This window comes from Microcaecilia unicolor, chromosome 14 (assembly GCF_901765095.1).
Source record: "Microcaecilia unicolor chromosome 14, aMicUni1.1, whole genome shotgun sequence".
NCBI classification, from domain to species: Eukaryota; Metazoa; Chordata; class Amphibia; order Gymnophiona; family Siphonopidae; genus Microcaecilia; species Microcaecilia unicolor.
Window position 1 is genome coordinate 23,377,485 of NC_044044.1, and position 14,131 is coordinate 23,391,615.

At 40.2% G+C, this 14,131-nt stretch overlaps 1 protein-coding gene across 1 annotated transcript; it reads right to left on the reverse strand.

Moving 5' to 3' along the window:
* Nucleotides 1–3,808: 3,808 nt before the first annotated feature.
* Nucleotides 3,809–4,390, reverse strand: LOC115457714 (olfactory receptor 472-like). The gene has a single exon (XM_030187272.1). The coding sequence runs from the start codon at nt 4,382–4,384 to the stop codon at nt 3,809–3,811; it is 576 nt and encodes a 191-aa protein (XP_030043132.1). The 5' UTR covers nt 4,385–4,390.
* Between the last annotated feature and the right edge of the window lie 9,741 nt (nt 4,391–14,131).

A 14,131-nucleotide genomic window follows, 5' to 3' on the forward strand; every position in this document is an offset into this window, starting at 1 on the left:
TCTAAGACGTGCCTAAATTCAGATGAGGTATATAGAATACGCTAGGGCCGAGTGGACACACTTAAATTTAGGTGCATCCATTCATGCCAGTGAAAAGCTGGTGTAAATACGTGCTCTTTAACGTATGCACACTGGCTCAAGTTCTGTCACCACACATGTAGATGTGATTGATAGGCCCGGCAGCAAAAAGCAGAGGCTGACCAAAGACGATTCGCCACTGGAGACTTAAATCCAACAGTCTTTATTGATAAAAGTAAAAAAAGGGACCCGACATGGACCGTGTTTCGATGCATACAACCGCCTACATCAGGGGTCAAATAATATACTCTGGATGAAACCACGGAGCCCCAGCTCTGCTGGAATGCGAAGCTGTCACCTTTCGAAACGTATTAACACTAGAAACAAATGGATAAACACTTGCAAGTTCTGTTCCTGCAGTCGTTGCAAGTGTCTTCCCATGACTATGCCCCCTATTTGGCTGCACATGTTGGAATTTACATGTGCCGCTTTACAGAATACGCTTAGTAAAGCACATGCGTAAATTACAATTATGGCCAATTAGTTTTGATAATTTGTCATTACTGGCCAATTATCATGATTAACTGGCACATTAAACAATTGAAGGGTGTGTGTAGATTAGAAGCACACACAAATCCATACATATGCCCCCATGTGTCATATATTTAGAATCTTCATGTAGATCTGGCTTTATGAAGAGAGCATTTTTATAGATGGAGAGAACTTTTTCAAAGTCTATATTTCGACCCAAATCTGGAGATGGGCGTCCGTTTCCCGTGGGCGCCCAAATCGGTATAATAGAAAAATGATTTTTGGCGTTCTCAACTATAGTCCATCACGGAGATGAACAAAGATCACGGGGGCGTGGCGGAGGCATGGCGAAGGCAGGACTTGGGTGTGGTTATCGTCCGAGGAGAGATGGGCGTCTTTAGCTGATAATCGAAACAAGAAGGGCGTTTTTGACGAGAATTTGGTCCACTTTATTTGGACACTTTTTTTCAGGTCCAAGTCCCAAAAAAGTGCCCCAACTAACCAGATGACCACTGGAGGGAATCGGGGATCACCTCCCCTGACTCCCCCAGTGGTCACTAACTCCCTCCCACCAAAAAAACCCACTTTACAAACTTTTTTTTCCCAGCCTGTATGCCAGCCTCAAATGCTGTACCCACCTCCATGACAGCAGAATGTGTTCTATCCTCTGACAGCCTTTCCCTGGTTCTGATGTGGGTCTCAGGTGACTGACACCTTTTCTGTTAAGGGCACTGCAGAGTCACATCAGCAATGCATTATGGTGGGTGTAGGGTATTGGGATCCGTGATTCCACTAGCTTGTGTTAAATGCTCACGATGTTGGTAGGCTCTACTCCCATGGTGCTTTTCCCTCTGCTTACTGGTCAGAGTGTGCCCTGTTTTGTTTCCAGTAGTCCATGAGGTAGTGGCCATTTGTGTAAGACAGTTTTAGATCCCTTTCATGTGTTAGCCACGTTACAGCACTTAGTTCTTACCTTGAATGTTGCTGAAAGAGGGCATTGTACACCATTCTGCCTGCTCGGACCTACTGCTCATCTCAGTACCAGCGAGACTCGTTGCCAGTGGGGCACAAACTCTGATCTGCAGTTAACTGTGAGTAAACGTGCTTATTCAAATAAAGGATGTTTTCAGCGAGATTAGTCTTCACGTGTGAACTGCTGTGCCAAGGTTATACATCAGCAACAAGTCCTGTCCCTGGAGCACCTTTAGTGGGTACTGTAGTGCACTTCAGCCAGGCAGACCCAGGCCCACCCCCCCACCTATAACACTTGTGGTGGTAAATGGGAGGCCTCTAAAACCCACTGTACCCGCAAGTAGTTGCCCCCTTCACCCCTAAGAGCTATGGTAGTGTTGTACATTTGTCCCTCCCACGACCAAATGACTTGGATTGGGATGTTTCTGAGCTGGGCGTTTTTGAGTTTCCATTATCGCTAACAAAAAAACCCCACCCATCTCAGATGGGACCAAATCCGTGGCATTTGATCCGTCCAAACCGTATTTTCGAAACAAAAGATGGACGCCCATCTTTTTCGATAATACGGTCTGTCCCGCCTCTTCACATACCCGTTTTTGGACACAGACGCCCATGGAGATGGGCGTTCGATTATGCCCCTCATGGTCTGCCCAATATTCGGCTCAAATTGTTAAGTGGCTTCTGAACTTCTCACAGCCATAGGCTGAAATGTCTCTGGATATTCAGTTCTGGGGCTTGGCAGATCCCCACATTGAGTAAGTATCAGCAATCACCTGGAGGCTAACTGGACACTGGCCGATATTCACACTGGTGCCTGGTTAATTTTAGCATATAAAGCGCCCATTCTACCAAGTAGGGGTAAAAGGAGCCCTGTGGTAGTATCGGCACATGGGTTTGCTGTGGACCGAGGCCCTTCTTTTACCATCGCCCGGAAAAAGGAAATCCCGGGATGGACAGAAATGGTCATATAGTAAACCATATTGAACTCAAGAATGTTTAGGATAATGTGAAGTATAAATGTCAAAATAAATAAATCAAATGGTTGGGATGGCTATCATTTGCAATGAAATGTGTTTGCTAATAATAGGGCATGCTCTTAAAGAGTGTGCACAACATGCAATGAGGGCACATTTTTGTTAAGAAGTGTGAATAAAGTGCAAATTCCTGGATTCTATATATGGTGCCCAACTTTGTACACCAAAATTTGGGTGCGATTCCAAGATGCACAGAAAAATAAATCGGATAATGAACTCTGAACCTTCAATAACTGAGTGCTAGCAACCAATTTATTTATTTATTAGGATTTATTTACCGCCTTTTGAAGGAATTCAGTCAAGTCGGTGTACAGTAAGAATAGATCAAACATGAGCAATAGGCAATTACAGCAGTAAAAATATTCAAGTAACAATACAAAGTATGGCATGGTATACTACTTGCAATGACAACACAATACGTAATAGAACATTATAATTGGTAGTGAAGGGTAAGGCAAAGTTGTAACATATAGATGAGAAAAGTAGGAAGAATTTGAAAGTAAGGTGACTGATTTGATATTCCTTGGCACACAATAAAATTTGCATGCACATCTGGAAGTACACTATTCTATAAGGTATGGTGTCTAACTCCCATGGTGCGTATCTCCAAAAAGGGGGCATGACCATGGGTATGTTGGGGACATTCTGAAAAGTTGCATGCAGAATTACAGAATGCTGCCTAACCAGGCCTAACATTGGCGCTGATAGTTACACCAGATTTCAGTAGGCGTAAGTCTGACACCCAAAACTTTGAAGCAGGATCCATGTTAAACACTATTCTATATAAAATGTATGTCTATTATACTATAGCGCTTAGCACTGAATTTTTTGGCGCCAAGTTTCAGAACCGTTTATTGAATTCCCTCCAAGACGTGTAAGCTCTTTCCCAATGGTGCACACATGCAAGATGATTCGCACTGGCATGATGGTTCACTCATGCACGTGCTACCAGGAATGAGTGCACACTCGTACATAGTATGCACTCTTTAAGAAGACTTCACACTCACAATAGCATTCATGCTGGACCTAAAAACAAATGAATGACCTGTTCTGTCTATCCATCCCTAGTATCTATCTGCCCCCTTCTTCCTCAATGATTAAAAGAAAAACAGGAAATGATACAAAGAAAACCTAGAATTTTATAAACTTTATATCTGTTTTTACTGAGTAACAGGAATAGCCATGAAAAGAAAAAATACTTAATTGCTGTTGAATTTTCAGACGACAGTGATAACGTCTTCTTTCCTTTTATCTTATTTTCTAAAGATGAGTTTTCTCAGGGCATTTTTTACTTCTTTATTTCTCATGCTATAAATTAAGGGGTTTAGCATGGGAATAATTACCGTGTACAGAAGGGCAAACATTTTATCTTGCTCTGGTGTAAACATTGAGCTTGGGCTCATATAGACAACTGTTAAAGTGCCATAGAAAATAAGAACAATGGTTAAGTGGGAGGAGCAAGTAGAGTAGGCCTTCTTTCTCCCTTCAGAAGTATGGATTTTTAGGATGGCTACAATGATAAATATGTAGGATAACAGGGTTAATAGAAAAGGGATTACAGCCATGAAAACTCCTTCAGAAAGTGAAAGTATTTCAAAGTTCTTAATATCACTGCAGGAGAGTTTTAGCAGTGCATTGGGGTCACAGAAGAAATGGTTAATCTCATTGGAGCCACAGAAAGAGAAATGGGATATAACATCTACTAAAGCAATCGTATCAACAATGCCGGTTATCCAGGAAGAAGCTGCAAGTAAAGTGCAATTCCTTTTGTTCATGAGGAGTGGGTAATGTAGAGGTTTACATATTGCTGCAAAACGATCATAAGCCATGACTGCGAGAAGCCAGAATTCTGTACCTAAAGCAATTAAGAATAGGTAAAGCTGTGTCATACATGAAGAAAATGAAATAAAGGTCTTCCCCTTTAAAAGGCTTTGTAGCAACGTAGAGACAGTGACTGTGGTGTTCCAAATATCTAGAAAGGACAAGTTGCTGAGGAAGAAGTACATGGGTTTGTGGAGATGATGGTCAGAGAACATTAATATTAAGAACCCAATATTTCCCAGCATAGAGATGACGTAGGCTGGTACAACTATAGCGTAAATGAAGACACGGTGTTGAGTTTGGTTAAAGAATCCCAGAATGATGAATCCTGTGGCTGATGTCATATTCTCTCCCTTTATGGTTTCCGTGTTCATGATCTGTTATATAAAAAAAGACAAAATTTGCAGCTGATTGATTAATACCTATATTGCAATATACATGCAATACACATGGGATATACATGGGATCCCTTAATGCTACTCTTTGAGATTCTGCATGAAATCTTGCTGTTCTTCAGGATTCTGGAATTTTGTTACTCTTTTTGGTTCTGAAATCTTGCTATTCTTTGGGATTCTGGAATGTTGTTACTCTTTGAGGTTATAGAATGTTCCTACTATTTGGGATTGTGCCAGGTTCTTGTTACCTGGATTGACAGGATACTGGGCTAGATGGACCATTGGTCTGAACCAGTATGGCTATTCTTACAAAGTACATGTAGCTATCAGAGGTTTAAACAAAGGAAAACACTCATCTAGTTTACTTCAAAGTCTATTGGTGCAGTGGCAATTGGTTTAAAATCATCTACTTTCCAACATCCATTTAATTTTCACATGTGTTTCTACCTCTTCTTACCCATATCAACTATAGTTGGCAAGAGATTCGAGATGAAAGTGGGGAGAAAATGAAGACACATAGTTTTGAACTGAGGGCCCTGTTTACCAAGAAAAGCTGTTATGCTAAAAATTAGCATGTGCCAGTGCTAGAGACACCCATGGGAATATATGGGTGTCTCTAGTGTTAGTGTATGCTAAAAATATTAGCACACCTTAATAAACAGGGTCCTTAGTTTGTAAGATTTAAGACTGTGCTCATTTAATTAATGGTGCATGGAAATGGGAAACAGGGAAAGGAAAGGAGAACTCTGGTTTTCTGAATGGTGGGGGTGTGCAACCCAAAAATGTTAATTTTGTTCAGTTTCCATACAAATAACTGGATTTTTAAGATTGATTTTGTTAAAATTTGTTTTGGTAACAATACTGCTAACAGTACCCTCTCTTTTAGAAAGACTGCAAACTCCTCTGAAAGAGTGTGCATGTTATTCATGAAGAGTGCATACTGCTGGGAAAGAGTGTGTGCTATTTTGGAAGGTTTTCAAAAAGTGTGAACATGCATGCATTATTTACATATGTATACAGAGCACACTTGTGCACCCTATAGGGAAAGATTCTGTATTATTTTGATTTCTTTCCTGTCATTTTAGGCAAACATGACACTGAGGGCAGTTGTGTAACTGGGCACCAAAATGTAAGCAGGTTAATGCCGCACACTGATTGCCAATTCTATAACGGCACCTTGACAACAAGTGTCTGTTATTGAATGCTAGCAGAAGTCAGCATTGGCATGTCTACACTTAGGTATGCCCGCTTATGTCATTGACAGATGAGAGTGGACACACCTTTTTTTGCAAGAGAAAAACGTTTAAAAAGTGGAATAAAGCAGCATTTATGTAGAAAACATTTTAAAATAAATCATATAATAATTCATATGTGGGGTCTTTTAAAAAGGTGTGCTAGTAGTCTTAGCATGTAGATGCCCATAGTTTGTAAAAGGGGTCCATAATATCTTATTAAATATGAAAATTAGTAAGTGTTTACCATTCATTCATAGCACAATGCCTCTGATATGAACGAAAATAGACAAGAGAAAATATATGTAAAAACCCACAAACATAAGCACCCCAGACCACACTCTCTCTATTTCAGACAGCCTGAATATACTCGGCATTACTATCGACCGCAACCTCACACTTGAGGGCCAAGTTAACTCCACAACAAAGAAAATGTTCCACTCAATATGGAAACTCAAATGTGTGAGACCATTCTTCCTGAGAGAAATATTCCGCAATTTGATACAAACAATGGTACTAAGCCATGTAGAGTACTGCAATGGACTATATGCGGGATGCAAAGAACAACTCATAAAGAAACTTCAAACCACTCAAAACACAGCAGCCAGGCTAATATTTGGGAAAACGCGATTCGAAAGCCCCAAACCCCTCTGAGAAAAACTACACTGGATACCAATAAAAGAATGTATTGCTTTCAAAATATCCACCCTGATCCATAAAATCATCTATGGTGAAGCCCTGGGCTACATGACAGACCTCTTAGACATACCAACAAGAAACACAATCAGATCAGGGCGAACATACCTAAATCTCCACTACCCAAGCTGCAAAGGACTCAAATACAAACTAACATATGCATCCAGCTTCTCCTACATCAGCACATAACTGTGGAACACACTACCAAAAGCCGTGAAAACAACATACGACCACCTAAACTTCTGGAAATCACTAAACACTAACCCGTTCAAAAGGCATATCACGTCGACCCAACCTAGATGCCTAAAACTTGCAACACAATGAAACCAAAGCCTGAAACAGACATTGCATAACTCTTCCTCTCTACGAATCCCCAACGTGTCTATAACACGTGAACCTCCGACCACTATAACTGTTTGTACTTGTTTCTCTACCAGAGATGGCGAACACCTCTACGGTATTATGTAAGCCACATTGAGCCTACAAATAGGTGGGAAAATGTGGGATACAGATGTAACAAATAAAATAAATTAAGCATGTGAAATACCATAGGTACATAATTACTGTGCATCACAAATATTGAACCAATCCCCACTTTCTCAGTTGGGTTATATACATTTAATACCCCATTTAAACTGTCAAGAACCATATTTTTCTTCCCACCCCAAATATGCAGTCTCTTGGCATGAACTATCACTTGTATGTTTTTTTACTCTTAATTGCAAGTCTATGGACTCAGTAATATAGTTTAAATGTGAGTAAACTCAACTAAATTAATCACCTCTTAGTTAAACTGAATATGACTCCTAAGAGTAGAAAATAGTTGCTTTCCTTTTCCTTTCTTCTTCCTTTCTTGGGCTACTGGTTTCTATAATGATACTCATGTGAAATTTTAGGAATTTGGTGACTTTCGTCTCCTGGCACTGACAAATATTTCCACATCATGAACTGCAGATGTCAATCCTAACCATTTTATTCAAAGTTATCAATAAGGTGTTTGTGCTCCATTTGGGATGGATTTAGCTCAAAATGTAGTAGGTCAAAGACAATTATATTCGAGTAGAGTAGGTATTTCTCTGACCCTGGAGACCTTGCCATCTAAGTTGATACCCAAGGCAAAAGAGAGCAAAATGTTGACGTTATCAACATAGGCAATGCGTCCTATTTAAGAGTAACATTACACATCATAACGGTAGCCCATGTTGATAACTTCCCTCCTAAGTGCCTTGCCCCAGATCACAATGATCAGTAGTAGGATTTAAATTTGGGGTTCCTTGGTTCTCAACTTCCAGTTCTAACAACTAGTCTATGCCTACATGATAACTCAATGGGTCTGTAAATCAGTCAAAAAACTTAAGATATAAACAGAATAAATGTTGCATGAACCAGACTTCCACACTTAAACATTTTCCTCTAGTAAAATTAACCCTATATTGTGGACTAGATAGTAATTCAGCTCTTCTATTTTATTTTTGGGTATATGTGTAAATATCTGGACTTCTATTTTATATATAAGTACAATTGCTTGATTTATTACTTTTAATTGTATAAATAAAAAAAATAAGAAACTTTGCACAGGAAATCTCACTCAAAATCATCAGCTGAAATTCCTATTTTTGGTTCATTTCACAACATTAACAGTACTTACTCATGAGCTGAAAGTTCTCTTTAGACTGATTCCTGTATCGTTGCTGTAGAAAGTTATGATCAGGTGGTCTGATTTCTGAAACAAAAAGAACATTTCTAGATTTTAATGCCTGCAGAGTTAGAAAAACCTGAGATAGATCTTGTCAAATATTCAACAAGTCAGATTTTCGTGTTAACACATGTTGAAATGACTCAGTTAAGCAGACAATAACTTGAAGGGATGATTCTTCTGACATGAAGATGGGCAGAGAGAATCACATTTGAAAAACCATGTTCTAGATGACTACATTTTAAATCTGTTTTACCAAACGGTTCCAGAATTTCAATCGCTTATTTCGATCTTCATTTTGCTTTCTGACAAAGAACAAAGTACTCTTAGATAGGGGAAATGCATTTTATGTTATGGTTAAAGAATAATTTTGAAATCAGAATCATGGATTTGGTCAAGAAATACAAACCGTTGTATTTCATACTGAGCACAATCCTGTAATGATTATAATCCACCCAATACTGGTCTGAGATAAAGCATGTTTATAATTTCAGATCGTTGTGACTTGCCGACTGTTCTAATTTTGGATAGGCGTAAAGTTAGAATAGTTGGCGAGTCAGTAAGAGCAATCTAAGAGGGGGTTATCCTTGAGAAAGCCGCACGAAGGTGTAACATGTGCCATGTCGGAAGAAAAAACCCTCCTATAGCCAACAACATCACGGACAAGCTAAATACATCTCTGTAAAATATTAACTTGAAGGTTGCAATTTAAACTATAAGATAGAAGAAAAGAAAAGAAAAAAAGCGTATGAAACTTATGCAAATAAAAATTAACAAAAAATAAAGAAATAGAAAGACCGGTGACGATATGGCGTATGTTTAAGTGACACTGAAAACAAACAGGTCGCTTCTGCCCATGCTGAGGTCTTTGATAAAAAAGAAAAAAATTGTAGCGCACATAAAGTATATTGAAGCTCGGAAGGCACAGTTTGGGTGAAAAAATACTACTACTAGTAACCATTTCTATAGTTCTACTAGATTTACACAGTGTTGTACGAGTTCTATGCAGGTACTTTCTCTGCCCCCAGAGAGCTTAAAATCTGAGCTTTTGTAACCAGGGTAATGGAGGCTTAAGGGACTTAGTGAATTTCATTTTAGCATTCTTAGAGCTTGAGCTGTGGAACTAAGTGAAATCCAAGTGCATGGCTTTAAAAACAAAAAACTGTGAACTGACTTGTGATGTTCAGTTATGGCAAGGAGTTGCTTCTTCATTAATAATGTCTGGATTTGGAATAAACCAGATTATAAAGATAGTCAAAGCTTCTGGGACATGGAGGTTTGGGAACCAGGGTCATCACGGATACAAGAACTCAAAGAATATTTTCATTGTTGGCCTGAAAGTTGTCTAATTTATTTTTCTTGTTAATGAGGTTTTGATGAGCCTTTGCATTTGATCAAGTAAAAAAAAGTTTAAGATGGTATGATCTTGATTTTGTAAGGAGAAATAACAAAAGAGAACTGTTTAAGTCTAGTTTATAAAGTCAACAGAAGTACCTGTGTTCTTTTAGATAATAGTTTCCCAGAATCATTGCCCACTGCACATAATGCTGTAGCATAAATTTATACCTGGTCAGAAATAAGGTGTTAATGGGTGATTAGCTAAATATTTTATAAAATATATGTCTAGACTTCCTGCATGTAGATTGAGTATATTTATTTATTTACATTTTCTATACCACTTTTGTTAGCTTGCAGATCAAAGCAGTTTACAATCTAAAATTGGCAAAGAGGGCAAAGGAGCTAGATAATATGACAGGAAAGAGGAATCCTACCCTTAGCAACCAAACAGGCCTAATAACGTAGCAGACAGAAGTGAAAGCAGAAGAACAGAGCAGAAAGGGAGGGAGAAGGCCTGGGTACAGAGGGCTAGATTTTTTACATGGTGCCTAGAATCTAGGCGTACCTGATAGAGATGCCAAGGCGTATTCTCTAAGACGTGCCTAAATTCAGATGAGGTATATAGAATACGCTAGGGCCGAGTGGACACACTTAAATTTATGTGCATCCATTCATGCCAGTGAAAAGCTGGTGTAAATACGTGCTCTTTAATGTATGCACACTGGCTCAAATTCTGTCACCACACACGTAGATGTGATTGATAGGCCCGGCAGGAAAAAGCAGAGGCTGACCAAAGACGATTTGCCACTGGAGACTTAAATCCAACAGTCTTTATTGATAAAAGTAAAAAAAGGGACCCGGCACGGGCCGTGTTTCGATGCATACAACCGCCTACATCAGGGGTCAAATAATATACTCTGGATGAAACCACGGAGCCCCAGCTCTGCTGGAATGCAAAGCTGTCACCTTTCGAAACGTGTTAACACTAGAAACAAATGGATAAACACTTGCAAGTTCTGTTCCTGCAGTCGTTGCAAGTCTCCTCCCATGACTATGCCCCCTATTTGGCTGCACATGTTGGAATTTACATGTGCCGCTTTACAGAATACGCTTAGTAAAGCACATGCGTAAATTACAATTATGGCCAATTAGTTTTGATAATTTGTCATTACTGGCCAATTATCATTATTAACTGGCACATTAAACAATTGAAGGGTATGCGTAGATTAGAAGCACACACAAATCCATACATATGCCCCCATGAGGCTTATTTTCAAAGCACTTAGCCTCCCAAAGTTCCATAGAAACCTATGGAACTTAGCCTCCCAAAGTGCTTTGAAAATATGCCTCCATGTGTCATATATATAGAATCTTCATGTAGATCAGGCTTTATGAAGAGAGCATTTTTATAGATGGAGAGAACTTTTTTAAAGTCTATATTTCGACCCAAATTGGGAGATGGGCGTCCGTTTCCCGTGGGCGCCCAAATCGGTATAATAGAAAACCGATTTTTGGCGTTCTCAACTATAGTCCGTCACGGAGATGAACAAAGATCACTAAGGCGTGGCGAAGGCGGGACTGGGGTGTGGTTATCATCCGAGGAAAGATGGGCGTCTTTAGCTGATAAGCGAAACAAGAAGGGCGTTTTTGACGAGAATTTGGTCCGCTTTATTTCGACCCTTGTTTTTCAGGTCCAAGTCCCAAAAAAGTGCCCCAACTGACCAGATGACCACCGGAGGGAATCGGGGATCACCTCCCCTGACTCCCCCAGTGGTCACTAACCCCCTCCCACCAAAAAAAAACCCACTTTACAAACTTTTTTCCCAGCCTGTATGCCAGCCTCAAATGCTGTACCCACCTCCATGACAGTAGAATGTGTTCTATCCTCTGACAGCCTTTCTCTGGTTCTGATGTGGGTCTCGGGTGACTGTGACACCTTTTCTGTTAAGGGCACTGCAGAGTCACATCAGCAATGCATTATGGTGGGTGTAGGGTATTGGGCTCCGTGATTCCACTAGTTTGTGTTAAATGCTCACGATGTTGGTAGTTGGTAGTTGGTAGGCTCTACTCCCATGGTGCTTTTCCCTCTGCTTACTGGGTCAGAGTGTGCCCTGTTTTGTTTCTGGTAGTCCATGAGGTAGTGGCCATTTGTGTAAGACAGTTTTAGATCCCTTTCATGTGTTAGCCACGTTAAAGCACTTAGTTCTTACCTTGAATGTTGATGAAGAGGGCATTGTACACCATTCTGCCAGCTCGGACCTATTGCTTATCTCAGTACCAGTGAGACTCGTTGCCAGTGGGGCACAAACTCTGATCTGCAGTTAACTGTGAGTAAACGTGCTTATTCAAATAAAGGATGTTTTCAGTGAGATTAGTCTTCCCGTGTGAACTGCTCTGCCAAGGTTATACACCAGCTACAAGTCATGTCCCTGGAGCACCTTTAGTGGGTACTGCAGTGCACTTCAGCCAGCAGACCCAGGCCCACCCCCCCCCCCCCCCACCTATAACACTTGTGGTGGTAAATGGGAGGCCTCTAAAACCCACTATACCCACATGTAGTTGCCCCCTTCACCCCTAAGAGCTATGGTAGCATTGTACATTTGTCCTCCCATGACCAAATGGCTTGGATTGGGACGTTTTCTGAGCTGGGCGTTTTTAGTTTCCATTATCGCTAACAAAAAAAACCCACCCATCTCAGATGGGACCAAATCCGTGGCATTTGGTCCGTCCAAACCGTATTTTCGAAACGAAAGATAGATGCCCATCTTTTTCGATAATATGATTTGTCCCGCCTCTTCACCTACCCGTTTTTGGACACAGACGCCCATGGAGATGGGCGTTCGATTATGCCCCTCATGGTCTGCCCAATATTTGGCTCAAATTGTTAAGTGGCTTCTGAGCTTCTCACAGCCATAGGCTGAAATGTCTCTGGATATTCAGTTCTGGAGCTTGGCAGATCCCCACATTGAGTAAGTATCAGCAATCACCTGGAGGCTAACCGGACACTGGCCGATATTCACACTGGTGCCTGGTTAATTTTAGCATATAAAGCGCCCATTCTACCAAGTAGGGGTAAAAGGAGCCCTGTGGTAGTATCGGCACATGGGTTTGCCACGCACCGAGGCCCTTCTTTTACCACCACCCAGAAAAAGGAAATCCCGTGCGGGGACAGAAATGGTCTTATGGTAAGCCATATTGAACTCAAGTATGTTTAGGATAATGTGGGGTATAAATGTCAAAATAAATAAATCAAATGGTAGGAATGGCTATCATTTGCAATGAAATGTTGTTTGCTAATAATAGGGCATGCTCTTAAAGAGTATGCACGACATTTAATGAGGGCACATTTTTATTAAGAAGTGTAAACAATGTGCAAATTCATGGATTCTATGGATTCTATAAATGGTGCCCAACTTTGTACACCAAACTTGGGTGCGATTCCAAGATGCACACAGAACTAAATTGGATAATGAACTCTGAACCTTCAATAACTGAGTGCTAGCAACCAATTTATTTATTATTAGGATTTATTTACCGCCTTTTTGAAGGAATTCACTCAAGGCAGTGTACAGTAAGAATAGATAAAACATGAGCAATAGGCAATTACAGCAGTAAAAATATTCAAGTAACAATACAAAGTATGGCATGGTATACTGCTTGCAATGACAACACAATATATACTAGAACATTATAATTGGTAGTGAAGGGTAAGGCAAGTTGTAACATATAGATGAGAAAAGTAGGAAGAATTTGAAACTAAGGTGACTGATTTGACATTCCTTGGCACACAATAAATTTGCATGCACATCTGGAAGTACACTATTCTATAAGGTATGGTGTCTAACTCCCATGGTGCGTATCTCAAAAAGGGGGCATGACCATGGGTATGTTGGGGACATTCTGAAAAGTTGCATGCAAATTACAGAATACTGCCTAACCATGCCTAACATTGGTGCTGATAGTTACACCAGATTTCAGCAGGCGTAAGTCTGACACCCAGAACTTGGAGCAGGATCCGTGTTAAACACTATTGTATATAAAGTGTATGTCTATTGTACTATAGCGCTTAGCACTGAATTTTTTGGCGCCAAGTTTCAGAACCGTTTATTGAATTCCCTCCAAGACGTGTAAGCTCTTTCCCAATGGTGCCCACATGCAAGATGATTCGCACTGGCATGATGGTTCACTCATGCACGTGCTACCAGGAATGAGTGCACACTCGTACATAGTATGCACTCTTTAAGAAGACTTCACACTCACAATAGCATTCATGCTGGACCTAAAAACAAATGAATGACCTGTTCTGTCTATCCATCCCTAGTATCTATCTGCCCCCTTCTTCCTCAATGATTAAAAGAAAAACAGGAAATGATACAAAGAAAACCTAGAATTTTATAA

What these genes read in the sequence shown, in the direction of transcription:
- LOC115457714 (XM_030187272.1), bottom strand. Translation starts at nt 4,384, where the DNA reads ATGGCTTATGATCGTTTTGCAGCAATATGTAAACCTCTACATTACCCA.